Below are 27686 nucleotides of genomic sequence, written 5' to 3'. Positions count from 1 at the left end.
TCCCACCTAATTTTTTACCCTCTCCCAGACATGGCTTTACTAGTCAGCACTTTTCTGAGTTGTAATACTGAGTTGTAATACTGAGTTGTAATATACTGTAATCTTTGAGCTGAATCTTACTGTGGAGCAAGCCACCAGCCAGTGAGCTCAGTAAATAATGTTCATGTCCACACACAAACCAGACCTCTAGGCCAGAGGCAGCATTTTGCATCTCTTTGGAGGTAAAAGAAATGCTACCTGGAGAAGGCACTGTGTTGGGTGAGAGATATGGATAAACTGTTCGGATCCCAGGGGACCGCTGCCTGGAGACATTTGTTTCCTCTTGCAGGGAAGAGTAATGAGCAAGGAGCAAAAAACAACAGTTGTTGACACTGTCCAACGGAGAATAGCATTTTTATCAGAATTGAAAATTGCTGGCATTTTTGGCTAAAAATTACCTGTGTTCAGACCAAAGACTTCCCAAATGAAACGTTATGGCTGAAAGCTTTTGAAAAATGCCTTTTGGACTTCTGGCCTTTTCATGAATAAAGTTTGAAGTCAACAGCCACGAAATCTCAGCCAGCAGAAACTGAGGATCCAACCCAAGGGATCTGTCTTGGTTATGACGACACATGGCAGACAGGATCCTGTTGGTCTTTCCCTATACTGATGCAGCCCATGTGTGCAGACTTCCCTTGTGGTACCAGCACAAGAGCAAGTGCTACAATTCATTCCTTTCTGAACCCTTTCCCAGGGAACTACTGATCCTGCCAGCATCCTGACCATGCCAGAAAAGCCTGGGTCTCTGTGGCTAGTAAACATCCAAGTCCTGCCTCCCAAGACAGTGCATGATTTATAGACAAAGAGTCTCCTAGCGTTTATGACAGCAGGGGAGAGCTTCTCTATGCTGTTTGTAGCAGCTTGGCTTCTTGGGCTGAAACTCACAGCCCAAGGTAAGAGATGAACAACAGCTGCATTCCTCACCATGCTCACCACCTTCGAAGGGCAGTGAGATGCCTGCAGGGATTTGGCCTGAGGTGCTCTCCAGCCAAGCCCAGCAATAGCCTTGGCAGGGGATTGAGAGTTCCTCTGGTGGGACAGGCTGTTTCAGAGATGCCAAGAGTTGGCTCATCTCAGAGTGATCTCTGCTACCCTGAATAACTAGCGGGTTTCCATTAACTGCAGCAGACTCGATGGTGTCACCAGGAAGCCACGAGACATTAGAGCGTGACCGCTCTTGCCTTGTCTCATTCTCTGGTGGGTGGTCCCTGCGCCTTTCTTCTGCTGTCAAGTGGGTAACGAGAGTCTTCCTGTCTCCAGCCCACATTGCTGCTGGAGCGCCTGGCTGCACGGTTCACACTGAAGTGGTGGTGAGTCACCATCACTCCCGACTGCTGGGGAAAAAGCTCCACTTATCAGTGCAACTGGGAAAGAGCAGGGCAGGGCCGGGGAGCTGAACCTTACTGCGGAGGAGCCAGACCTCACTTGTGGGAGTTCAGCAACGGACAAGCTACTGTGGATGGACTGACTCATCACCCCCGGTGTGAGCCAGCCTGTGCTCCGTGGCACATGTGGTTCAGGTAGAGGCCCTGCTCCTGCTTCTGCATGCCTGATTTCACAAGGCACGTGGAGTAACAAGGCAGGGGCAATGTTTGACCAGAAGAATACAAAAATTCCCAGGAAGCCAGAGTGCGTGGGATGTCTTGGTCAGAAAGCTTTGGCCACGGGGCAAACGGACAGGAAGAGGAGTGGATGAAGGAGCACAACAGCCTAAGAAACCGGGAAACCTGAGTCCCAGAGCCCAGCATTGAGACCTGCCCAGGGATGCACACAGCGGTCCCCAGGGCTCCTCCTATTTGCCAGACTGGGGCACAGCAAGTGGCTCAGGCCACTCGCTAGACACACTAGACACTAGTCTGTGGTTTGCAGCCCTTTCAAAGATTTTTGGCACACATCTTATGAAGGGAAATGTTTTTTACGTCTGGATATTCAGATGCCTGGTATGGTCTCTTGCTCCAGGGGCACCTCTGGTAGTTCAGGGCTTTACTTAGCGGAGAGTTTTGCTTGACAGTGCTCAGCTACATGGCTGTGCCCAAGTCCCTGTGTCAAGGATCTGCTCTCCAAGCAGCATCTGTTCTGCAGGTGAGGTCTGGTTTGATGTGAATGCAACACTTAGCATAAGCTGCTGGACATGTCTCGAGAAATACGTTTTTTCTAAGGTTCTCAAGCTGATTCTAGAGTCAAAGCGGCTCTCACTGACACTCCAGCTCCTCCCAAGACCACCAGACATAGTTATAACACTAAGGCTTTACAAACTTTCCTCACAGGGGTTTTGAATTCTCCCTTTTTGTACCTGCCAGAAACAGCATCAGGTGAGAAGGAAGCTCCTTTGCAGAAGTGCTGTAGCTGGTGGCAGCCCAGAGGGCTACCAGCATGCAGCTATTTCATCCCCATTCATCCCTGGCAGTTGTTCCATACCCTTGTGGGAAGAGTCTGTCCGGGAGAAGCAGCCCTGCCACACATCATGCTGAGAACTGAAGTGCTGCCACAGAAACAGCAAGAGAGAGGCTTAAGGAGACTGTGAAAGAGCCTGTGTGTACACCAGACTTGCAGACAGAATTACTCATCATCCCATCTCATAGCCACAGCTGAAATGAAAGCTCTTCCAGGCTAAAGAATGAAGCTGCCTGCTGGTTCATGGAGCACTGCAGAAGAATGGAGGACTGGATGCTTGAAAGGAATCTCTGGGTGCATCAGTGAAGTCAGTTCAATCTGCTCCCTGACTTGCTCCAGGGACCAGGTCCAGCAGGAGCCACACCATCAGCTAGATCCCAGTGCCTCATCAGATCTAGCCTGTGCCAGACAGAGCCGGCATTGCTACTCAGGGCAGGAGAAAGCCTCCTTCAGGGAGGGGTCTAGTTGAAGCAAAACAGTCCTTTCCACTTTCACCTGCCTCCCATGACTCTGGCTCAGCTCTTCAGCAAGACCAGCTGAGTGCAGACCTGCCTGTGCACTCTCATAGGTGAGCAGGAGAGCGAAGGCCTTTCCCCAAAACCTTTGAAGTCAGTGAAAAAGCTCAAGCTGATTTTGCCTGGCCTTTCAAAGCTGATGGAAATCAGAGCATATTAAATCCTCCCCCCACCTTCTCCAGGAGAGGCAGCTGGAGCTGCATGTGAGGGTGAAACCTGATGCTTTACAGAGCCTGTGACACAAGAGAAAATCACTGTGGGTGCTGTCGTGGGGAGTCCACTTCAGTGTCTGGCTTCACTTAAGTCCTCCCTTGTTAACAAGATGTGAGTGCAGAACAGGGCAGGAGAAACAGCTTGAGGCTGATGGCAAAGGCTGTGCAGACCCACAGACCCTACGAAGGATCAAGGCTGATCCCTGTCTTCCTTTGTGCTCTGCTCCCAGGCTCTGCAGGGAGAGGTGATTGATGGCTGGAGAGAGGACGATGAGCTCAGGACGGTGGATCTGGCACTATCTCTGCTTGAGTGCAGGAGGATCAGTGCACACAGGAGCTCTCTGCTGCTCAGTGACTCTGGAAGTTTGCTCCAGTTTCCACCTCAGCCTGCTAAGGGTCACCAGTTCCTGTACTTCTCACACTGGATGGCTCAAGCACCACGGACTTACTTTGTGATGGCTACAGTCTGCCTGGCAGCAGACAGAGTGTCTCAGAAAGAATGGTGAAAATGTCTGATGTAATTTTTTTTCTGCAAAAACTGCTCTGGAATAGCTCCTCCTGGAGACACCCTTCTGAGAGACAGAGCAACTTGGATTTGGGAATCATGCCTGCATACAGGACTTCTTCCATAAAAGCCCGAGAGCTGTCACTCCAGGGGAGCCAGTCGGCTCTGCTTCCCCCATGTAGACAAAACCTAATCCCAAACTGGAATTTCCTTAAGACACATCTCATATTTCAGGATCTTTTGGTGCTACTTTCATCTCCAATCCACATATTGCAGCCCTATAATAATAATAATAGTAATAATAATAGTAATAATAATAGCAATAATAATAATACCTTTTGTATGTACATAGCACCTTTCATCCAAGGATCTAAGTCACAATTACAGCCCTACACATTCCTGTATATTACAGCCCTATAATTCTAAGACTGCTCAAGTATCCAGACTTCAAAGGGAATGTGGATTTCCCCTCCAGCCCAGTCACAATGCCCAACATGATGGAGACGTTTCAAAGGTGTTTCCAAGGTGCCTTGGCAGTAGGCAGAGATAGTAAGAAGAGCCAGAGGAGCTCCCTGACGCCAAAAGAAGCCTTCGTGGATTCTTTTGTCCCCTCTCCCAGACACTCTCTAGTCTCCCTGGAAAGTCAGCGCAGTCAGTCCTGGGATAAGGATGATGCTCCCATGGGACCCGCGTGTCTGTACAGTGGGAAGGAAAAATGAGTGACAGCACAAGCTCAGCTGGGTGACTCTCCAGGTCAGGCAGAACTCACAGCATTTTGGTCAAAAGTAAATTCACAGAAAAATTATGCTCCACTGGAAAAAGAAGGGAGGGAAAATGGTGGAATATTTCATTGTAAGATCTTTTTTTTTAAAGGGTTTAAAGATTTTCAAGTAATTCAAAATGAAACAAAGTATTCTTTTGGGGGTCAAAGCAAAATGTTTCAGGGATACCTAGAGCAAAGATGTTTTGTTTTGGTTTAGTTTTAATTGTATGGGAAACCTGAAAAAAAAATATCTATTTGTTTAACCCAAGCCAAACTTTCCCCTCCTTTTTAGCCAAAGAACTGAAATAGCTGTTATTTATCCCCATATGTTCAGGAAGAAGTATGCTAAAAGCGAGGTAGCTTCCTATAGAAAACAGATTAAAGAATTGGAGTTTACAGAAGCTCTGGCCGAGCTGCAGTTTACCAGCTGGGTTCACTTCCTCTATGGACTTCGCCAGAGCTGCCCACGAGCTTTTAAACAGCTGCTGGATGCGACTCCAGAGGAGTATTTCAGTAGCTGCACTGACTTGTGGCTGCATTCGTAAGCAAGGAGTGATAAGGTCAGTGGACATGAAAAGCCGTCTACAAATCTGAGAGTTTAGAATTGCTGTGTTGTGGCTGAACAAATGTAAAGCTCAAGAATTTTTTAATAAACTTTTTAAAGGTATTTTAGCTCAAGAGGTCCAGACATGTGGCTGAAAAGTGCTGAGAGTCTCCAACTCTTCTGTAGCACTGTTTTAATCAGTTGATCTCAAAGCACATTAGTGAAGGGTTTATTAGTAGTGCTTTAAAGATAGGGAGACTGAGGCACAGGAAAAGGAGAGGACTTGTTAGGTGTAAACCACAGGGCTGGGACAGAGCTAGAAAACAGTCGAGGTTTCTCGTGCTGCACTCCAGCCATCTGTATCACCCACCTCCACCATACAAGTGAGCCAAAGCTCAGCGGGTACCTCTCTGTTCCCAAAAGTCTGAGTCTTTGTGTCCTTCCATTTAGGAGAAGCCCTTTCCTCAAATCATGTGCAAGATGGTCAGTGGAAAGTCATCCCTTGGAAAAGGAGTAGGCCTACCAGATGAGCCAGAGCACGGCTCTGGCTCATGGAGGAGCAGAGCAGTTTTCACAGTGTGTGCTAGCTCATCTCAGACACACCACACTAACCAGCATGGGCTGCAACACGTTTCCTCTCCCCCTTCTTCAATAAATCAAGGCTTTCAGCATTCATGCTGTTGTCACTAATAAATCTTGCGCTGTCTTACACCACATGAAAGCACAACAATACCTTAACCAACAGGAAATTCCCTGTGCAGGACTGCAGCTGCAAACACAACCTGCAGCACAAGAACCTGCTGTTTTGGCCCTGAGCTGAAGAGAAGTTAAAGACAGCATATACAGCAAGGCTGCCCCTGCGCTCAGTAAAGCCCTGCATGTTGTTGCCAGAGCACATGTAAAACCTCTCTGTGCAGCAGGAACCTCATTAATCTGTGGAACCCATTGCCACAGGAAATAAGTGCAACAATAAAAGTCTTATCTGCACATATAACCAAGGTTCTGTCCTGGTTGTGATACCTTCGGTTCTGCAAATAAAACACATCTGACCCTAAAGGTTTGTCTCTGTCCCTCGGTACCTGGGGAACATGCTGCTCAGGCAGGTGACCTCCTAGTCTTGGGACAAAGCCTTGGGACAATATCTGAGACAACAGCTTGGGACAATATCTGACAACTCCCATGTACACCCCTATGTACAGGGAGAAGCAAGCCTTCCAGTGCAGCTACATGACTCTGCACCTCATTCTTCCCCTGGGAGAGGCTGACTGAGCAGCAGCAGCAGCACTGTTTTCATGGCCATAGTCAGGCTGACTCAGAGTGCTGCCTGGGAAGTCAGTGGAATGCTCACACAGCTGTTGCCTCTCTCAGCTCCCAGGTACTGGGAAGCCAGCAGGGCACTGCCAGCTGTGCATCTGCAGAAACAGGGGTAAAGCAAAATTGCAGAGATTGTTCTCTGCAACCGGAATTTCTTCTCATGTTCTTTGGGAAAGATAGAAGATGAATTTCTGTCTAAAAGTGCAAATGCTTTTCATGCTGGTTTCATGTATGCAAAGATGAAAATTTGCTTTACTAAGGTTAAGAAATGTCCAGAATCAGGAATTCTCTTGAAGTTGCAAGATGCAGTAACACCCAGAGTCATCCCTAACCAGATAATCTCCTTGGGAAGGTGACTTGTGCCTTCCGATCCTGCAGGTCCTTCAGATTTCTGGTGCTTACACACACAGTCACACTGCCAGCAGCTGTGGCCTTGGCTCAACTCACTGTTGCACATACAAGACACGGCTGGTGCTGGGAGGTGGTGCTGGGCAGGAGGAATGTCCCAGGGGTCGGTGGTCTGCGGGGCTCAGTGTCACGTTACCAAGCCTTTCAATATTTGTGTGGGGCATCCTCCCATCAGCCCTCCCCGCTCCCATGCGTGCACCCCCCTTCTCCCCACCTCTTACTTGGCAGAGGAGACCACGTTTCCGCTCCCCTTCCACTCCTGTGGTTCCCACTTCAGCACGCAGAGCCCTGATGGGATGACGGGTGGTGCTTGGGCTTCACCTTCCCTTTGAACGAAGGGGAATGTTACTAATTGGTGCCCCACGGGGATGTTCAGTGCTGGAAACTATCTTGTCTCCCCGGGGTCTCTTTGTAGTGGGACCTGTGGCTGCTCCCAAGAAGAGACAGCAGGTCCCTTGAGCAGGTCCTACCCTTACAGGTGTGTCTGACTTGCTCCACTCCCATGAGCAATGCTTTTCATTTCTAAATCCTTCAAAGAGTTTTAAACAGGTACAGGAAGGACTGAAAACAAGGTAAATGGAGACAGAGAGCTGCTGATACCTCAGGAAACTCCTCTGTTATCCCATGGAGGGTAGGAGACTGGAGAGCTGCCCAACTTCATCACTGTCAGCAAAGCCTGCACTGGTGGATCTGGGAAAGGTTTTGCATTACCCCTTCCTGGATCCTTGATGCATCCCTGCAAGACTGGAGGCACCACCTGAGCTTCACTGTGTCCTCCCCTTGCTCCCCACCACTGGCACAGCTCCTGCCTCCGTTCAGGCTGGAGCCCGGTTATGTTTGGACTCTGCTGCACCATTAGATGCTTGCACTTGGTCCTGCTCTTCTTTGTGAAGGCTGTTTCAGATCTCTCTTCAGCTCTTATGAAACTCAAATCCTTCTCCAAGATCTCAGGCTCCTCCCAGCCCTGACAGTGCTCCTCTATCCCTTCCCACCACTTTTCAGAGCACCGCTGTGGTGATCCCTGTCCTGGTCCCAGCTCCTCTCTGGCTCCCCACAGCCTCTCCTGGCACCCAGGGAGCTCATCACTGGGCTGCCCTTAGCGCCCCTTTCTGCACCCAGAGCTATTTCTCTGTGGTGCATGGAGGTGGCTCATGTTGCCATTTCGGGGTTCCCAAGGACCCTGGCCCATGTCAGGTGCCTTCTGATCTGTCTCAGAGCAGCCAAGAGGCAGAGTGTCCATCTGTCCCACGGGCTCCCTGAGACCCAGCCCAACTCCTCCAAAGAAGGACCTGGGGAAGCGGATTGTTCCACAGCAACAGAGGCATTTTGGCACATCAGCTAAAACGTCGGGGCTCAAAGGCAGCAGCACCCACTTCCCTGCTGTTGGCAGGAGGTGCTCCACTGCTGAGAAAGGGTGAAGGGGGTCCTTCAGCCCCCACTGCAGTGAGCTGGGAAGCGCTGCTCTTCCCTTTCCCTCCTCCACCCTCCTGCTGCTCCCTGACCCAGGCAGGTGCAGAGGGGGAGAGGCATTTGCAGCTCCATTGCTGCCTTTTGGCACCAGAGCCTCTGCCAGAATCAAAGAGCTTTTCAAAGAAAACCCTAAACTCCTTTAATCGCCAGCTAGAGCTCCTCCTGCACAGATCTAAGGGCCATGAGCTCAGTGTTTTCATTGCCCTAGGCAGATTTATGAGCTTATTCTTCAAGAAAGGGAGGGAGAGAGGGGAGGCTGTGGCATATTACTTAGCCTCGGGGGTGGGCAGGGAGGAGAGGGGGGAGGATGGAGGAAGGCGTTTGCAGTGGAAGTGCTCAACATTGCAGAAACCTGGGCTCTGCTGTGGCCAGTGCTCTCAGGCATGGTGGAGAGACAAAGTGGAATCGAATGTGAGCCAGGACCAGCCTGCTGTGGCTGAAGTCCAGAGTATGTGGCGGGTGAGCAGCACTCCCTCCCAGCCGCGCTCCCTGCACGGCGGTGCCAGCTGGAAGGGAGCGTGCGGCCACGACATGCCTGCTGCCGCCCAGCCTCACGCACTCCGGCGGACGGGACCAGGAGTGGGGCATCCTCAAAGCACGAGTGGGAGGGACTGGCCTCCAGTCGCAACCAAGCTACCCTGGCTGAAGTTTGCAGAGTGGAGAAGGAGGGTGGAGGCTTGCTGGCAGTCACATGTGGCTATCCACCCCGGAGCACAGCCCCATCCCTGAGCACGTTTGCTCTAACCACCCCGCTGTGCTGCCTTCCCCGCTGTGCTCCTCATCCATACACCTGCTCCCTTCCTGCCAGGGAACTCAGCGCTCGCTGCCAGCTGGGAAGCAAGTGCAGTAAAGGTCTGGCTGCTTCCTCTCCAGCAGAGAGACCCGGGCACCAGTTGTTGGCTTTGGGATGGGGCAAATCCTGAGTCAGCTCCTGCAGCCCTACTCAGGCAGTGCCCCACCAAGAAGTGGACATCTGCTCACATCCAGTGCCCCAGACACCCTGCTGCCACTTCCCAACAGCCCTGCAAAGAATGCCTCTTTCCTTTTGAACTGAAATCTTGGGAAGGTCTCAGCCATGACCTGTGGTACCAAAGCCACAGACCTACACCTCATCAGCTGCAGCGTCACTTGTCAAAGCTGGAAAGATTTGGGAGCTGCAACCCTTGCTCGTGGACCAGCCGCTCTCTGGAAAGCACAGCATCCCGTGAATCCCAACAGAACTCACACCGGGATAGCAGCAGCCAAGTAAAGCACTGCCAGACCCAAAGGATTTCTAGTTCATGATACCAGGAGGTAAAAGGGAGCAGAGCTCATGGCAGAGAAAGAGACTGGGAGATGATGATCCAGGAGGAGATAGGAAGAGCTGTCATGAACCTGAAAGTTTCACCTCACTGGAAACTCAGAGACTTAAACATTTCCTTTGCTTTGAACTCAGAACAAAGACCCAACATGTCAATATTTGGTATAGAACAAAAAAAAAAAAAAAAAATCAATGTATCGTGTTTTAGAAACATCAAGATGCTTTGCTTTGATAGTTTTGGAGTCCTGCAGTGTGAATATTAAATCGCCTATGGGTAAACGTAACACTAGCAGATGAAAATATGGAAATGGAAACTTTTTTTTTAAGCCACCATGAAGTGAAAACATTGAAACAATCTCTCTTGTTCAGCTTGTTACTACATTTCTCCCATTCACAGTCCCACGAACACCCATCCACTTTCAGTAAGCTTTTCCTTTCCAGTGAAATGAGGTATTGCTTGGAGAATCATCCCACCAAATGTGCTCTTCAGGCAGCTCTAGGACTGACCTCACTATTAAAGGTCCTGCAATTCTGGCTTTTCTCTGAGCACTGTTAATCCTCCCAGGACACTGGCTCCCTCACCAGTACTTTGCAGTACTTTGTCAGCTTGCTGGGGGTTTCAGCATGTTCCCACTGCTCTGCCCTGAGCCTCGAGCCCAGGCACCCACCATGCAGCATCTGCAGCACCAGGCTCATGACGGTAATGCAGGGATGAAGGTCCTCTGCTAAACCGGCAGCGCTCTGAGCACTGCCACGGGCCAAGGCACTGAGAAATTTCAGCTGTTGGCTGGGATGGGAGTTACATGATGCCTAGGGAATACCAAAGGCCACTGGGAAGCATGTGCTCAGTAGCTGTGGCTCTTCCAGGTTGCTTTTCATCTTCTCTCCCTAGCCACTCCCAAGCTGTGCCTGATACCACATCTCAGTTTGGTATTCTCCCATTACAAGCTGTAGAGCACAATTGCATCAACTACACTGCTTCTCATTAGCTTTCATCTGCCTTCTCCAGAAGGGAAACATCAGCCAGAGTCACTGTTGGACTTATTACCAGCAGCTCTCCCTGATACATGGGACTTGGACAGATCTCGGTTTGGCCCAGCCTACGTGCGTATCCCAAAGTGTTGGCATTCATTAATGCTGGGAGATGCTTCCCCGTGGAATCTTCATTGCAACATGCCAGCAAAAAGCCACCATCTGCCACAGGAGATCCTGAGGTGGTAACTGGGGTTCTGGGTAATTGGAGTTGAACCCTGGTGTCCTGACCTTAAAGTTCCCCTGAAATCCTGCCGGCAAGGATGTAATAAGGATGCAGAACACACCTATGTCCTTGTGGAATGCCTGTACAGAGTCAACAGGCTCTGCGGATGGTCTTTGTAGGGCTCCTTTGGAGGAAACCAAATCCCTGAAGGTGGGAAACTCTCATTATCCCTGATATTTTTAGGAGCGAAAAAAATAAAAAAAATGCCTCAAAGCTGTTAAATGGTGAATATAAATCCATGAGCCCACTGCAGAGTGTGTGTCAGAGCCCAGCTCATCTAATGCTTCTTACCAGCCTTATCTCCCACATCTGGGACTCCAAGCCCATAAATGTTTCCCCTGGCTCCTGCTATGGCTGCTGTTCTCCCAGGCATGCCACGCACTTCGGAGGGTGAGACTGTGGACTTCTAGCCATATGGGGCAGGAGCAGCATTTCCCATTAGTCTTCCAACAGGGAAGAAGATCAAGCAGAGAGCTAGCCCTTCGTGCATCAGTCTGGCCACCTGGACCTGGGGGTGGCTTTGGAAATCTTGTGCTCTATCATGGCTTGAGAAGTGGAAGGGTCTGGCAGCTCTTTGGGGTGAGGCTGCACCTTTATGGTGTGTTTGGATGGGTCCTGGTGCAATGTTGGGGCTCCTGTGGTGACCATGGCATGAAGAAGATGTTGTGGATGGGCCCTAGCACTGGGCAAGCATCAGCCACAGGATGGTGACTCTGCAGAATTACCTGGGGCAGGAGAGCAGGGATGCCCCCAGGAAGGATTTCGTTTACACCTTGCATTGGGATTTTGTGCTCTCTGCATTTTTGGCTGCTCCCTCTGTCACCCCAGGGTGTGTGACTGTCACCTAATACCCAAAGGCACACAGACATCCCTGTCATCCCTGCAAGAGATCCCATCTTCTTGTCAGCCCTCTGCGAGCCCAGCCATCCCCTCAACCAGGAGACGCCTCCCCACAGCTGTGAAGCCTTCCCAGGCTCCTATGGGTCAGCCACCAGTTCTGTCCATTTACTGGTGTCCTGGCTCCGCTGGCAGCCCTTGGGGTACTTTCCATCTTAGGAGGGCTGTGGTGGGGGCTGTCCTTGTTTTTCCTAAGGTGGGGATTGTGGAGGAGCAGACTCTGGGGAAGAGAGTTAGGGAGGGTTTCAGACTGAGGGGAGGTGCCTTCAGCACTGCTGCTTGTCTTGCTCCAGGCCTCATCTGTGGCTCTGTATTCAGCCTTCAAACACTGCTGCCTCACCTACCCGGAGCTTTGTGGGTGCTTAAAAAATACAAATATCAAGAAAGAGGCATCCTCCACTCACTCTTTCCCTGCACTGGATGCAACATTGTGTGACAAGGGAAGTGTCTGCCCAGTTTCACGTCAGAGCATCCCTGCCTCCTGTGGATATCTATCACGAGGCCGTGTGGCACCTGATCCCCGTGGGTAGCTCAGAGGACAGCATGGGTGATGTGCGCCCCACAGACTCCCAGTGGGATGCTAAATTCCAGGCAATGGCTCAAAATGTCTCTGCAAGGTGAGAACAGCCCTGAGAGCTCCTGATCCCATTCACCTCAATGGAAACTGTGAGGAATGTCTGGGCAGCCTCCTAAGATGCCTGGTGTTATCTGGGAGCAGCCAGACTCTCTGCTGCTCTTTATTCCCCCAAATAGTGCTGTGACAGCAACAGCCCAGTGACATCATCATCTGTCTTGTGCTCCAGGTCTTTGCTGGCTTTCCAGGACAGAGCATCAGCATTGCATGCAGAGCTGTGCAGTGGCTGCCTGGTGTCGCTGAAAGGTGTGCATGGGGCCTGGGACAAGGACACAGCGGTCACCAATGCTTCTGGGGATGGGGCACAGAGCAGAGGTAGAGCCTGACCCCTTCATGGCACTGTGGGGACCTGGGACCCTGGGGAAGGGGGGGATGACTCCTCCAGCTGATCTTTGAGCCAGGTACTACTGATGTGTGGTAACCTGCAGGCTTGTGTCCTTCATCCTTATTACTTCCACTGCAGTATCCCCATTAGCCTGCATGCTCCCTTCTCCCACCTTGCAATACTCCCTGCTCCACCTGTGTCTCAGGCACTGCTCATCCAAGTAGGTCTGATCAGTCTTCACAAAAGAAGGAGAAATGGAGGAATGTTATTGCTGTCTTTAACTACTAACTGGGAGGGTGCAGAGAAGACAGAGCCAAAGTCTTTTTGGAGTTGTGCAGGGGAAGGATGAGAGGTAATGGGCACAAGCTGGAACATGGGAAATTGTAATTAGATATGCAGAAAAACATTTCCCATAAAGATGGTCAACAATTGGGAAGGTTGAGGGAATCTTAGAGATACTCAAAGTCCTACTGGACAAGGCCCTGACCAACCTCACAAGCTGGACCTGTTTTGAGCAGGAGTGTAGATCAGAGACCACCAGAGGTGTCTTCCTACCTGAGATATTTTATGATTCTGAGCAATCCTTCCAGTTCCTCCCTGTGTTCCCCTAGCGGGGCTGGGGATAAGGCACTGCAAGATGTGTGATTTCCAACCTACACATGTGCAGGTTGGCCAGGGTGCATGTGTGCTGTCTGGCTAGCTGGCCTGAAGGCATGACCATGACGATACTGCTGTTGCCCTTCCATCTGTGGATACCACTGAGGACATCCTCTGCTGAGTACAGGTACTCCATTTCTTTGAGCCCCCTATTTCCTGCCAGCTATGGTTGGACAAGCCAGAGTGTCGCGAGGAGGGACCTGGCATGCACCAGCAACACGGTGTTGGGTTTTTTTGGTGAAATAACAGCAATCTCAGCAAATTGAGAATGTTCCTTCACCCCCAAGCATTGCCACCAGTCCCCCTTGCCAGGGGCTGGTAGCCAGATACAGAGGAGCTCGGGGGGGGGGGCGGGGGGGGGCAGGGGGGAAGGATGCCATCCTGGGGCTGAGCACCTGCACCCAACCACAGCTCTGTTCCCCTGTTCCCAGTGCTCAGGCAGTGGGTGATGGGCATGGGGACAGCCGGGGACTGAACTCCCCCAGCCCATGCGATGTGGCATTTCCATACCCCAGGGAATCAACCAGGTCACACGCAGGGTTTGCAGCGGTGCCAGGGATGGGAGCTAAGCTAATACTCTGAGTACCAAGCAGCTCTTCCCATTTCCCCATCCTTCTCCATGCCCCTTTGCGCAGTCCCATCTCTGCTGCACAGGAATCTTCCCCTTGGTAGCTCCAGTCTCCTTCTGCACTCTCAGCTTGCTGCTGTCCTCTCCAGAGAGCCCCCATCAGCTCCAGTGCATCTCTGCTGCCAGCCCCAAAAGCAACTTCCTACATATGGTGCTGGCCATGGAAGACAGAGACGTGATATTTGACACACTGCTGTCAGGACTTACTGGTGTATCAGCTAAAGGTTAAATCTGCTCTCTGAATAGCTCATCCCTTTTGAATTGATAGAGGCCCTAGGGTCTCTGGACATAGCTGAATAAGAGAGGGTGTGCTGACCTTTAGTGTTTCATGGCTGGACTGTAAGGTGAGGCTAAGACACAGTTCACCACCACCACCTTCCCCTCCTGCCAATATGCCGTGCACCAAAGCTCTTTGCCAGCCCCTGTGTGGTGAGTCAGGCAGGATGGTCTGTGCTGCTCCAGAGAAACTGGGTGTTAGAGGCAGCATCAGCCCTGATCAAGTTCAGGCTGCCTGCAGGAGCAGTGCAGACAGCAGGGACACGTCACCTAACACGGACAACCCCAGCTGAGCTGGCTGCCTGGGCTCTCTCCAGGGTTGCCCACAAGACATCAGCATGTCTAAGTGACTACTGGAGAGGTGTCCCTGAGAAGAGGTGACTTGCTTATCTCTCATTTCCCCGACCACAGCTGCAAGCTCACTAAGGATGCTTCCATTGGAAAAGCTTGGTTTTGGGGAGGGTGGGATCAGGTTCATGTTCGGGGAGGTGTGAGAATGAGCAAGGACAGGGTTCTTAGAGAGAGACAGGCACAGCGGAGTCACAGCACTGTCAGGATGGGGCATGAATGTGGGCTCATTAGTGGTGAGGCAGTGTCTAACCAGAGGCTATAATGAGGATCTTTTATTGTGCACCTGAGGGAGTCCTATTCTTTACAGCAGAGTACCAGTAACTTGCTTAGAAGACCAGGGCACGGAGCAAAGGAGGTGGAAAGTTTAGGGAGCCGCTGCCCTTCAGCTCTGTGCTCCTCCAGCTCCATGATTCTTGTTGCTTTTCGGCACTTGCAGCTCTCCAAAAAAATCTAGACATTTCTTTACATATCTGAATATGGATTTAAAGCCTGAATTTACATGAAGAGCTTGGATCTCTCTCGAATATCCATACTTTCTACAAAAATTATGCTGCTTTGCTTTAAAAAAACCAGCCCTGACTTCACAGCTTTTAACTGATAAACTAAGCTTAGATGACTTGCTGAAGGTGGCCCAAGCAGGTGGTGACAGAAAAGGGAAAAACTCAGCTCTCCAGCCCTCCTGCAATAATTCCCAGTTTATTCTGCCTCCCTCCCTCTGTTAGATCCTATTTGTTAATTCACCAGCAGTGTTTAACGGACAGACGGCAAATGCCCTTTTTTCCACAAACAGACCCAGCCCTAAGGAGAGGAGGAAAACTCTGGACCCTCCAACACCTCCCCGGCTCGGCCCCGCGCATTTTGCGCCCGGAGGCTGCCCCCAGCCCCGCTTTCCCTGCGCGGGGGGTGGCACCGCCGGCGCCGATCCCGCAAAGGGCCGTCACGGGCGCCACCGTGCGAGAGACCCGCCGGGTGCAGCCGCCCACGGGGGACCGGAGCCGCGGCCACGGCACGGGACACGCTCCCAAAGCTGAGCTCCTGCAGGGCTGGCCCGAACACCGACCCCCAGTGACATCCAGGCCTCTGCCAGAAGCAGCCGCAGAGTCACCGCCGCGCCGCGCCGGGAGCATCTTTAAGCACCCGCCCTCTGGGGTCCGCGCACAAGGGATCCGTAGCCCAGGGTTCTGTGTCCCTGCCGCGATCAGGGTAAATGTGGCAGTGAGAGTTTAACCTCGAGATGTCCCTTGGTCCATGCAGTGGAGCTCTCTGCGGCTCCCAGCGCAAGGGCCAACTCTGCAGAGGTGACGGGCTGCACATTCTCTGCAGAGTTGGGGCCATGGGTGCCCCACCTTACGATGTCTGCAAGGGCCCTGACAGGGCTGCTGCTTGTCCTCACAGTAGCACCAGTGCTGCAGCTCCGCAGCCTCCCACACTTAGAGCCCACATGTTTTTAACCACCTCCACCAAGACATGCTCAAGAGCTGCAGTGACTTTTCACTCATAGGCTGCAAACTTAGTCCCAGGGTGGGAGCAGAGGGGACAGCTCAATGCAGGACACACCTCATGTGACAAGTGCTCTGTGGTTCCCTCTCCTAGGGAAATGCAGCTTGCATGACACATTTCTCTCATTTTTCATGCCCTTCAGTAAAAATCGTCCTTTCCTGTCATACTTCTTTCTCAGTTGACCCAATACATCTCTGGCCATCCAACGGTTGGCACAAAACAGAGCAATTTGCTCCTCGGGCAAGCAGTACAAGCAGAGAAGCTCTTATCCAGCTGTGGCAGCTTCAACCTGGCTTTGCAAAACCCTTCCTGAAGTTAGGGTGCTTAGCTTTAACAGTTGAGTGACTTCATCTCAGGACATTCCAGGAACACCAGAAAACCAGCAACACAGTCTGTATGCCACCCCTGGACACAAGACCCCTCTCAGCACAATGACTGCAAAACAAATGGCCCCAGCACCGCCTGGGGGCTCCTAGTTCTTCTCAAAGATCGTGGCATACACAGCTTCCCTTGGTGGCACCTCAGCAGCATCCCTAGCTGGGAAAGCCAAAGTCCTTACCAGGCGTGCAGCTGAAGTTGGTGGGTTCATCACTTTCTGCAAATAAAGAGACCAAGCATCTTCCCCAGCACATGCCAGGGCCAACCTGTCTCCCTGAGAGAGGTGTTTCCTCTCCTGGACAAAACCTGATCCTTCCCCAGAGTCCCTTGCTCACCCTGGGGACATCCTCAGCCATCACTAGTCACCACTGAGACCATCGCTGGGGCAAGAAATGAACCCACCAGTCCTGCAGTAGTTTAACCCTTTGGGGTATTAATGCCAGAAAGGATGGGAAACATTCAGATAATTACGAATTTTTAAATTTTAAAAAACCAAACACCACAACCTACCAAAGTCCCCACACCTCTTATAAGACTTCAATATTCTTTTTAAAGAAGCAGCTTGGACACTGCTGGTGGCCAGCTCAACCTAAACCTCCGAAAGCCATGAGTAATCACAGCTATTGAAATGTTTGACAGAAGGATCCCAGAGCAGTTTGCACTAATTGCTCAGTATAAATACTCCATTATGTTCTCAGACAATCAGAATCTACCCAGCAAATCAGCTCCTCTGATCCACTGTAATCAAGAAGCAAAGCATGCATAACATCGCAATATAAACAGCATTTGCAGAGGGGCGCAGGGAGGAGGGGGAGCTGGCTCAGCTTGGCAGGTCCGGGAGTAATAGCTGCCTTTTTTGTTGTTGTTTTGTTTCTAATTTCCAGAGGAAATTTAATTTCAGGCAAATGTGGCACAAACTTCCAAGCTGGAGGAAAGCTGCCGCTGATAAAGGGGTCCAGAGAAAGTGTTGCAAAAGAAACAGCAAGGGCTGTACTTACAGGTAAGCTGTCAGAGGGCTCAGGTTGGCAGGGACCTCTGAAAGCCCCAGCTCGGAGCAATCCACCGAGAGCATGATGCCATCCTCTTCGCAGTGGCACTGGGGTGGGCACGAGGGCACAGCACCTTGCTCTGCAGGCACCGCCTGGAAGCGGGCAGAGGAGGCCAGAAGAATGCCCCAGAAGAAGAGCTTGTCCATCCTGGCTTTGGCTGCAGCCCTGAGGACTGTGCGAGGAGCCGCCGGCTGGCTCTGACCCCGGGGCTCAGCTGGATGGAGGGGAGCGATCCCGCTGCCTCGCACGCAGCGGGCAGGGTATCTCCTGCAGGTCGGAGTGTGGTAAGGATGCAGCCAGAGAAGGGAAGGCATTGTTGAATGATCTTGGTTATTGGGTTTCAAGGGCTGGGCAGGGGCGTGAGACACTCCAATGGGAGGAGTTAAACTTTCTACTCTTTCCCTCTCTCTCTCTTAGAGCTGGCAGGAATTTCATTCAAAGGGAAGAAAGGGGGAGAAAAAAAAAAAAAAAAAAAAAAAGAAAAGAAACCTCAACAAATAAAGACCTGTTCATAGCTCCGGGACCTGTGCTTGTTTTGTAACAATGTTTTTGTGAGATAGCAAGGCAGGGGAAGGCAAAGATAGCAGGGCAGAGGAGCATAAATAGGGAGGCAGGAGTACCCAACCAGCACTTCAAGCGCTCCAGACTTTGGGACGCTGAAATATAACCCCAGATAAAGGACTCCGTGTGTCTGCGCTGGCTGCTAAACCCAGCTGCAACTGGAAAGTCAGGGTGCAGCTGTGGACAGGGGAGTGAGGAGCTCACAAGGAGCTGTTTGCTGGGAGCAGCTGTGCCCAGGGCTGTAGGTCTGTCTGTCCCGCGGTCTGACCGCCCGCGCAAGCAGCCCCGTTCTGTCCCCACGCGTTGGGCAGGGGCTGGGTGGGAGATGCAGGGGGATGGAGCAGCAATGTCGTGGCACTGACCTCGACAGAATGCTCTCCAGGACAGAGGGACAGGGTGCTCTTGCAGCTGTGCTGCTTGCTACAGTTTTGCCCAGATCAAGGTTAGGGGCATGTGTGAGCTGTGTTTGCAGGAGCTGCACAGCATTGATGCCAGAAGCAGGTTTGCTCCAAGAGCTCTTTCTAACCTTGGGTAAAGTGGTCAGAGGTCATAGCAGAGGAATAGTCCCCTGAGTGGGGTCGTGAAGCCATGCATTTGGAGCCCCATCATGCTGAAGGGAGCAGGTCTGGCTTAGAAGGGGGGTACAGCTGTGCAGTCCAGCCCAGGGCCTTGAGGTGTCCTGAAACATGTGGGATGTGCATCAGAACAGGATTTCTTGCTGCTTGGGTGTCGAGGAGCTACCGAGTTCTGGGGCAGCAGAAGCACCTGCTGAGAAAAGGCTGCTGGATCAGCAATGGCAGAGCCTGCAAAGGCCAGCTCTGTGTGGCCTCTCTGCTCCTCCCTCCTGATGACAGCCACTGGCTGCTCAGGGTCACCATGATGTCCCTGGCTGGGGTGACTGATGTCCTCCTATGGCAGTGGGTTCAGTGACAGGGCCTGAGTCTGGCCCCACAGCTTGAACCATGCTGCGTCTCTCTCTAGGGCCAGGCATCTTGTTTGTAATGGGGACAGCAGCTGAACACGGGTCTCTCACTCTGAAGACAACTGACCACTGGGCTTTAGGTGTGTGTGTCCCTCCCTCCGCCTCCCCTCCAGCCACTGCTGGAGGGAGTGAATGGTGCAGAGAAAGAAGGGCCCAGTTTTGGGTGGCTGCAAAGTGCACCCACAAAGTTACCCCTCTGGCTGTGGTCATGCCATGGTAAGATGTTGCATGGCTGAAGCAGAGACTGGGAGATAATTTTAATGGCCCTGCTTCTCCTGAATGCCCTTCTGGCAAAAGAGTTTCCTAATTGATACCCCCGTTCTTTCAGCACAAAAAAGGCAGGGGAGTTATCTGGGGTCAGGAAGGTGAGCCTGCAAAGTGGGAGACTCAAAAAGCTCCAGCTAACCTGGGGCTGGGGTGCCTTGAGGCCTTTGAGTCAGAGTGGGTATCTCCTCTGAAAAAAAAAACCTGCTCAAGATCAAGCTCAGGGCTTGGGGCTGATGCACAGACTCAGGCTGAGGGCTCTTGGCCTGGGTGATTCCGGATCTGAAAGTTTTTAATTTGCAAAGTCCATTCAGATTCTACAGTTTCAGGATTGAAACCCTATCACTGCTGAATTCAGTGGAAACTTTCTCACTGAGTGCAGAGGTTCAAGGATTTTGGTTCAGGAGCAGGAACTGCTTTAATTGGAATTAAGCCCCTTCCATCATGAGCAGATCTGGGGATGTCACTAATTAAACATTTGCAATGTGCTCTAACAGCTCCAAATGTGAAATACTGCTTGGTGGGGAGACAGGAAGCCTTCCTCGGAGAAAGGGCTCCTCCTTGGGTTCCTTCACAAGCTTCCCCTCCGTCTCTGACATGGGGCTTTAGCATGGCCTGAAACTGCCAGGTTTGCTCCAGCAGCAGCCAGGAATTTGGTGTCAGTTTGGAGAAAGTGTCAGGCTTATCACTCCGTTCCTGGCTGCAGCAGCAGCTTTTATCTACTATTTCCCTGTCCCTCTCTCTCCAGCCTAAGCAGCCAGACACCAACCACACTGTGAGCTCCTGACAATTTCTTGCTCACTGAATTCTCCTTGGGGATCCAGGGCTCTGGCTGAGCACACTATTAATAGAGCTCTTAAAAAAAATCACTCTGAAGAGATTCCTATTGAAAACTGCCATTCTGCTGAAATAGAGCCATTTCCTCAGGAAGGCATTGACTGCAATGATATTTTTCACATTGTTTTTGGAGAAACACAGCCTGAAGTTGGAGTGCTTTGCTCTGTGTGTCTCACTTTGCTTTGCCTTTTCTGCTTGCTTTTCATTCCAGCTCTGCTGTGGTGTTTCATTTCCATGTCTTGTTTTTTGAGATCTGATCATAGGTGTTAATATTCAAAGTGTTCACTTCCAGCGTGTTGCCTGGCCCCTGGCAAAACCAAGAGTCTGAACATCAAGTTGTTTGGACCAGAGAGCTTTGATGTTTCCACGGTAAACCTGGAATTTCTGAATAAGTCCCTCCGGGGTGGTAGTGTCACTTTTCAGGCAGCTCTCACTGAGACTGCAGTTTGCTGCAAGTAGCGCGGGCTGTGCTGTGCCCTTACTAAAGACACCAGGAGCTCCAGATCCAGTTCATTCCTATTAATGTGAGTGGATGTTTTTCTGCGCAGCTCACATGTTTGTGTGTTGTCCTCTAGCGGCAGCTGTGGTTTGGGGAGATGGAAGAGCAGTGCTCCACAGCGAGCTGAGCAGCACTCTCTGCTTACCTGAGACGCTGGTGTGCTGGGGCTGCACCCGCCAGGCTGCACCCTCTGTTCACAGGGAGCTGCTTTTAAAGGATGGGACTGAGACTGGGATCAAACACCGGGGGGTTGTGGCTGAGTGTGACACTTCAGCATGTGGTATCTCTGGGTGGCAGGTGACATCCCAGGTGATACTTCTCCTGCTGCCCCCACACTGCATAGCTGACAGGTCTTCCTACAGCTTGCTTAAAAGCAGGAAAAAAAAAAATATCTGTGAAAATTTAGAGTACAGCGTAAGTGGGGAACAAGGTCCAGCTTGTGTGAGCTACTGCAAACACAGGTATTGCCTCTGCTTGTCAGGGACACAGGAGAGGCAGGGGTGGTGGGAAGGGGATGTGTTATTCATGCCAGTACAACATGCTGGTCTGGCTCTGGATCTCAGCCTTGGACCTGAGCAGAGCTGGGACTCTGAGTACCAGCATTGGCCAGATCCTCTCTGGGGACCAGAAATGAAATGCCAAACAAGCTTTGTGCTGTGGACTGTGGCTGGCAGGGCTTTTTAGAGCTGTTGGAGTTTAAAGGCTAACGAAATTGTTGTGGAGGTTTACCTGAGGCAGGGCTGCAGCTAAACCCTTAAAACAGGCAAAAATGACTCTCTTGGCCTAGACAGGAAAACCTTCTGGACTTTGACCTTGTCACTCAGCAATTCTCTTCCTGCAGAGCAGAGGGAGGTGATGGGCCCTGCTGCGCTGTCACTCCTCCCAAGCTGCTGACAATGCCCTGGACATCCAGCCAGGGACCTTCCCAAGCTGGAAGACAGGTTGTGGTAGCTGAGCCAAAGAGCTGGAGGCTCTTTATTTCTGTCTTCAGCATATGCCAGACCTGCGGACCCTGGAACAAACCCACAAGTGTGTCTTCTTCCCTGCTTCCATGGAGTAACACAACTGTTTGTGCCCTTCCAGATTTTAGAGGGTTCAGGATCAACCCAGTAGAATCCCAGTTTGGCTGTTGATCTCCAAGGACCACCAGTCCCTGCTGCAGACCAGGAGGATGCTGGCTGTTTTTCACATCCAAGGTTGTGGCAGAACTGAGACTCCAGTGTGCTTCACACTGGAGAGGAGAACAGAGAGACAGTCCCTCCAGAAGGACTTGCAAGGGAAGGAGATGCAGAGAGCCCCAGGCAGTCTCAGAAAGCGCGGGGACACCCGAGAAGAATTGGCATCACCAGGGCTGGCCTGTGTGTGCCAGGGCATGCACTCATCCATCTCATCTATGGCACCTCTGTGGAGAGGACACTCATTCCTGGGATGTGATCTCTCTATAAAATGAGCCCTCCAGACTTTCTCACCATCCCATGATCCTCCTGAAGCAGGTTGTGGGGAGAGCAAGATGCATCCCAAACCAGCAGGGATGGTGCTTCAGATGTGTCTGTAAGCATGGGGCATACCCTGGGGAGCCATTCGAGGTCGAGTACAGGGCAAAGACCAGAAGAATCCTCTGGGTGCTCCTGCTCCCATCAGGGCCATCCAAAAGCTGAAATACCACAGTCAGGCCACATGTGAGGCCGGGCCCAGCAAGAGCTCCCAGAGGCTTTCCAAAATGTAAATGCAAACACTTGAAAACAAGTAGAAAGCCCCAGTGCCCAGTATGCTGCTCCAGCTGCCTGACTACGGCAGGGCAAGGATGGGGACTGGAGGTATCCAGGCTACCTGAAGGGCTGGTGCCAATGAAGCCACACAGAGAAGGACGATTCCTACCTGATGCTCAGGGCACAGAATAGCAGAAGGCTCAGATGCCCTTTAACTCCTTGCTCTGGGAGGCACTCCTTGAAAAAAACCCATACGGGAGCCTGGTGGCTCCATTCCTTGTAGAGAAGGACAGAGGTGCAGAGCTAGGTAGAAGATCTGTTAGGTGGACCAGAGCCCTGGTTCAGTGTCCTACATGCTTGAAGATCTTCCTTTTTGGAGTGCCTGCATCAACTAGATCAGGGAGCCAAAGCCATGGCAAGTCTAGCACATGCAAGAGCAGGGTGCTGAAGAGGGAACCTCAGCTCTGGCCCTACTTGGCTGTCTCAGGAAGAGTTCCCCTTCCACTACAGACCTATCCTGAATCTGCCTGGTCCCAGCACTTCTGCTCTCCAGGAGGTGGCTGACAGCAATAGCTGATGAGAGATGATGCTGGAGATCCTGGGGAGGAATAGGCTGCAATCCTGCTGCTCCTGGTACTGGTACAGCTCAGGGGGAAGAGACAGTGAGCGTTGGGCATCCCTACACCACGTCTACAGATGGGGCAGCCACAGCCTGGTGCCAGGCACCTGATATCATGGAGGTGTCCAGCTTGGGATGTGGCAGGGTGCTGTGGGCTCCCTGTGGTGGGAGTGATGCCCTGTTACTGTGCTGTCCAAAGATGTGGCAGCTGCTGGACTCTCTGTGCCCCAGAGGGAGCAGGGGACAGGGGAGAGCTTAGGGGAGAGGTTCAGCACCAGTGAATGGAGAAACTGTGGGATCAAGGAGCTGTGGTCCCAGCAGTCACCAGCAGGCTGCCATGGCTGTGTGTCCCCAGGAGATCTGAGGGTTGGGTCCCCCTGCTCTCCTGTCACTTGGCAATGCTGACCCAGTCTGCCTCTGCTCTGGCAGCCATGGGAAGGAGGGAAGGGGGTGGGAAGCGGGATCCAAATGGACACAGTCCTGCTCATCTCCAGGGTCTTGACCTCTGCACGGGGGCTGATGGAGGAGGGTGGTGGCTGTATGCTGCTAGACTGGAGCAGGCTAAATATGAAGAACAACACGGCACGGTCCAGAACTCACTGGGCGGCCCGAGCTGGAGGCTTGTTTTGCTTTACTGTTTTGTTGTTTCTCTCTCCCCCTCTGGGTTTCGTGGCTCTGAGCTGCAGGGCTGGAAAATTATTCATCCAAACCGCAGCTCCCACGACACCCTCTGTAAGCATCTGTGGCTCCAGACTCTGCTGCAGCAGTGGGTGGGAGGTCGTAAATTCATCATCGTCACCAAGTCAGCTTCCTGTTAGACAGGACGTGAAATGTGGAGCAGCAGGCTGTGCCACAGATGCAGCCATAGCTAACTCATTGGGTGAAACCTGCCAGCCAGTTTGCATGACAAATCCCAGTCCCGTGCCCATCCCATTGATGAGAAGGTCCCTCCATACCTGCCAGAGCTTTAGCTGCAGATGTCTGCAGGTTCACCTTGCCTGCTGGCTCTGCTGGAAACACTGTTGTGTTGTGCTAGCCAGGTGTGAGGGCTGTGGGATCACTTGCTCCTGGACTCTGGAAGCTCTGCAGGCAGCAACATGCCTCCCCCACCGTGGCTTTCACTTGCCTCCTTACGACTCGGAGCCAGCGTCCCTTGCCATGCTGTGCCACAAGCCCTGGGTCCACGCATCAGACCCGCATGTCTGTGCGTCCCGTGCTGGGACTGCCACCTCTGTGCGTAGACACACAGGAGACCCCTGAGCACTTTCCCAAGAGACCGTAGAAAGATCCTGGTGTAGCAGCCCCTCTGGCAAAGCAGATGGACAGTGATGTGCTGAACTGAGCCCCGCTGGGACGAGAGGTGATGTGGGGCAGGTGCCAGCAGAACTCAACCCTCAACTTGCTCAGTCACTCCTATCAGCTAAAGATGAAATGGAGGGTGGCCAAGCTGTCTCATGTGGAAGTTGTCCTGCTCTTCTCCATGAAAGGCAAGAGCTCACAAGCAGTCCCCGGGAATGCTGTCCCATTCTGAGGCCTCTCTCCTGTGCCACAAGCTGTAGAGCCAGACCCAAACTCTCTCCATGGGGAATATGGCTTTGAGCAAAGTCCCAGGCATAATAACTCTGAAAGCCACAGGGTAGCTCTGATAGATTGTAGAAAAATAGAAAAGAGAGGATGGGGAGTTCCTGCCCCTCCTTATCCTTGGCAGCTGCCCCTTTCTGAGGATGCAGTCCTGGCCAGGCTGTTGGAAGACTCTGGTAGCTCCACTTGGCAGAGCAACAGAGGGCTTGTCTCTGCAGAAGCCCAGGCTACTGTGGGGTGATTCGCAGCCAAAGGGTCAATGACCACGCACCCGGGGTAAGGAGCCAGCAGGAAGAGCCCCACACACTGGCTGCCAGGCTCTAGAGAGCAAAAACCCCTGGTAATCCTGCTTCTGTGCTCCTCACAAGACTCCTGCTACCTCATGGCAGTGGGTCCTCCCTCACATCTTCACTGTCACTGTGACTGTCCCCACTTTGCAGGTCAGGGTACTTCACAGATGTTCTTTAAATTCTCTAAGAGCATTAGACATTTTCCACATCACAAACCATGCTGGTACGTACAGGTATGAATGCTTGTCAGAGCTCAGTGGAGACTGCACACTTTGAACAAGAGCCTGGTGGGCACCAGGCTGAAGCCGGCATCTACACACACCTTTGAGATACAGCCATGCTCAGCACCGGGGCTTTCCAGGCCGTGCGTAGCAATTGAGAGCCACAAGCTGTGTCCAGCAGCACCAGCAGAGATGTTGGAGTTGGATCTAGGTCTGCTTCATCTCTTCCCTTTTTGAGGGAATGAGCATCAGTCCTTTTCCTACATCAGCAGCTCCCTCTCCCATTCCTGTGCAGGGGCCTCTGTGTGCTCTGCAGGTCAGCTGTGCCGAGGCTGAGGCAGTGCGGACTCGGACAAGTGGGTGGGATTGGGCCTCCGGTATGGAAATGCCAGCACTTTCACTGTCCTTGCAGGCGTTTGTTCGAGTGGACTTGCAGGTCTTGGCAGAAAGACTACTGTCTTGTAGTCCAGGAATGATTTTTAAGGCTGACTGGAGCTGAAAGGGTGGAAACTGGACATCAAGGTTGTTTCTGATAGAGTTCTAAGGAGGATGGGCCTGTGTGCATGTGGCAGCAGGTTACGTGGTCTTTGAGACTGCTCCTTCTTGGGGGCTCTTTTGATAAATCCCCCAACACTGTTGAGATTCTGTGCTGCTGGGCAGGTCTACACTTCACCAGCCTATCAACTCAAAACTCTGGACAGACAATGGGCACATCATTCTTTGGACCAGATCTGATTTTGCAGCTTTCTTGCTTTATGTCAGGCCTCCAGCATGCACCAGTGTGTTCTCCTGTGATGCTCCAGAAGAACATGGCAGGTGGCTGCTGCTACAAACTGCATGTACCTCACGAGCAGCAAACAGTTTGACCCCATCAATCCAGCCTACTGGGCTGGGGGGGTCACTGGGAACAAATATTTCCTTGCTGTGACACTTATCCTGCAGCACAAGCATAGCTGAGCAGTTACTGGTTACATGAAAGTTATAAAGCCACCAGGCTTCCTGTGAGCATATGGGCAAGTGCCAGACTCCTCCCAGGACACCACCATAAATCCTTTTGTGCACATAAGAATATCCACTGAGTTTTACAGGGCTTTTTCATGTTGGAAGTATTTACATGTCCTCCTGGAGAGCTCTCGGCATGTTGGTATCCAACCAGAAGCAGAAACGCTACAAGTCACTGCGATGGCCACTTGTGCAGGCTGTAGGCAGTGACCTGTTGAATCATGGTGGTGGGTGGCCCTGGGACAAAGATGTAGTCACATGGAAACATTTTCAAGCAGCAGCTGGGTCTATGGCAATCCAGGTCAGGGTGGATGAGGGTGATCATGGGAAACCCAGGATGCTCTGACCTGCGGTGAAGACAGCATTGCACACATAGAATGCCCAGGGTCGGGGGGAAAAACAGCCCTGTATGGGGCAGAGGCTCTGCACCATCTTGGTTTCCTTTAGCCCATGAGTGCTGCAGCTTGGAGTTGGGAGCAGAGCTTGGAGAGGGAGTGCAGGGAAGGAAAGGATGGCAGAGGACTCTGAGCAGCAGAGAAGCCCTTCCTGAAGTATGGAAGATATGTTGTGTGCACAGAGAAACTTCTCCTGCCTAGCTGCACACCCTCTGTGTCTACACATGGCAGGTTCCCACCCCTGCCTGAACACATGGCTGGCAGCTGCACTGCACTGGTGGGTGTTGGGGATGGGAGTTGGGTGGGCACAGCAACTGCCAGAGAGAAAACTGTTATCTTGGGGGGGCGGGGGGAAGGTGCTGGGCATCAAACCCAGGTGCAACTGAGGCATCATCATACCACTGCTGGGATGACTAACAGGTGCCCTGAGTGTCCCACTCTGGGTGCAGACAGCAGGATCCTTGTTTTAGAAGAGGAAGGAGCTGTTTGCGGACACAGGGGCAACAGGATAAGTGGTCAACTCAGTCTCCCACCTGAGGCTGTCTACTCCTTGCAGTAGGTTTTTGGACCTCCTCATCGTAGCTGTTGTCTCCTCGCCCCACTCCACGGCAGCTCCCACAGGGCATGGTACTGTGGGTAGGAGCATGGGCCCAGACAGGGACAGGGGTGCTGCTTTGAGACTGTACCATAACCTCAAGCTGTCTGAAGGGGTGAAGGAGGGCCAATGAGTTTTTTCTACTCCGGGAATATGCTGGTGAAATCATCTGGGATTTTTAACCCTTCTGACCTACTCTGGGAGCTCAATGAGCCAAGTCGCTACTTGCCATTTCAGCTTGGCCAATCCCTGCTTAGAGAGCAGCAGCGTGGCTGCATGGACAACCCCAGCTCCTGGAGCAGCAGCCAGTGCTCTGCAGCGAGCCACAGGGCTGCCAGCTGCATGCCAGCATGTCAGCTGGATCAGGTGGCTTTGCTCTGGTCCTTGGCTCTTGGGAGCCAGCAGGCTCACAATTTCAAGCCCAGGCTTCAACAGAAAATGTGTCTCTGCCTTGTAAAGCTGCGGGTGGGTTGGAGGCTCACTGCAGAAGTGTTGCCTCAGTAACAGGAGCAGATGAGAGTGAGCAGAAGCTGCTGTGTGCCATGGGCTGCAGTACCTGGAGTGCCCAAGGGTACCACATCTGCTGCCCATGGCTACAGACACAGCTGCCCTTTCGAGAACGGCCGCTGTGCTGCAGCAGAAGAAGGTCTTGGCATCGCTGAGGCCCCACAAAAGCTAACCCACCTTTACAAGCACACTCTTTCCTAGGGCTGT

General features: G+C 52.1%; 1 protein-coding gene across 1 annotated transcript in view; it reads right to left on the bottom strand.

The window, feature by feature from the left end:
• LGR6 (leucine rich repeat containing G protein-coupled receptor 6) overlaps window positions 1–17731 on the bottom strand; it is a 146842-nt gene extending 129111 nt beyond the window's left edge. The window contains exon 1 of the mRNA XM_074925442.1: window positions 17367–17731. Coding sequence (XP_074781543.1) covers window positions 17367–17731 — 365 coding nt within the window. The remainder of the gene's footprint in view (window positions 1–17366) is intronic.
• Between the last annotated feature and the right edge of the window lie 9955 nt (window positions 17732–27686).

The sequence above is a fragment of the Athene noctua genome, chromosome 23 (assembly GCF_965140245.1).
Source record: "Athene noctua chromosome 23, bAthNoc1.hap1.1, whole genome shotgun sequence".
Taxonomy (NCBI): domain Eukaryota; kingdom Metazoa; phylum Chordata; class Aves; order Strigiformes; family Strigidae; genus Athene; species Athene noctua.
Note: the sequence above shows the minus strand (reverse complement) of the source record. Positions and strands in the feature narration are given on the sequence as shown.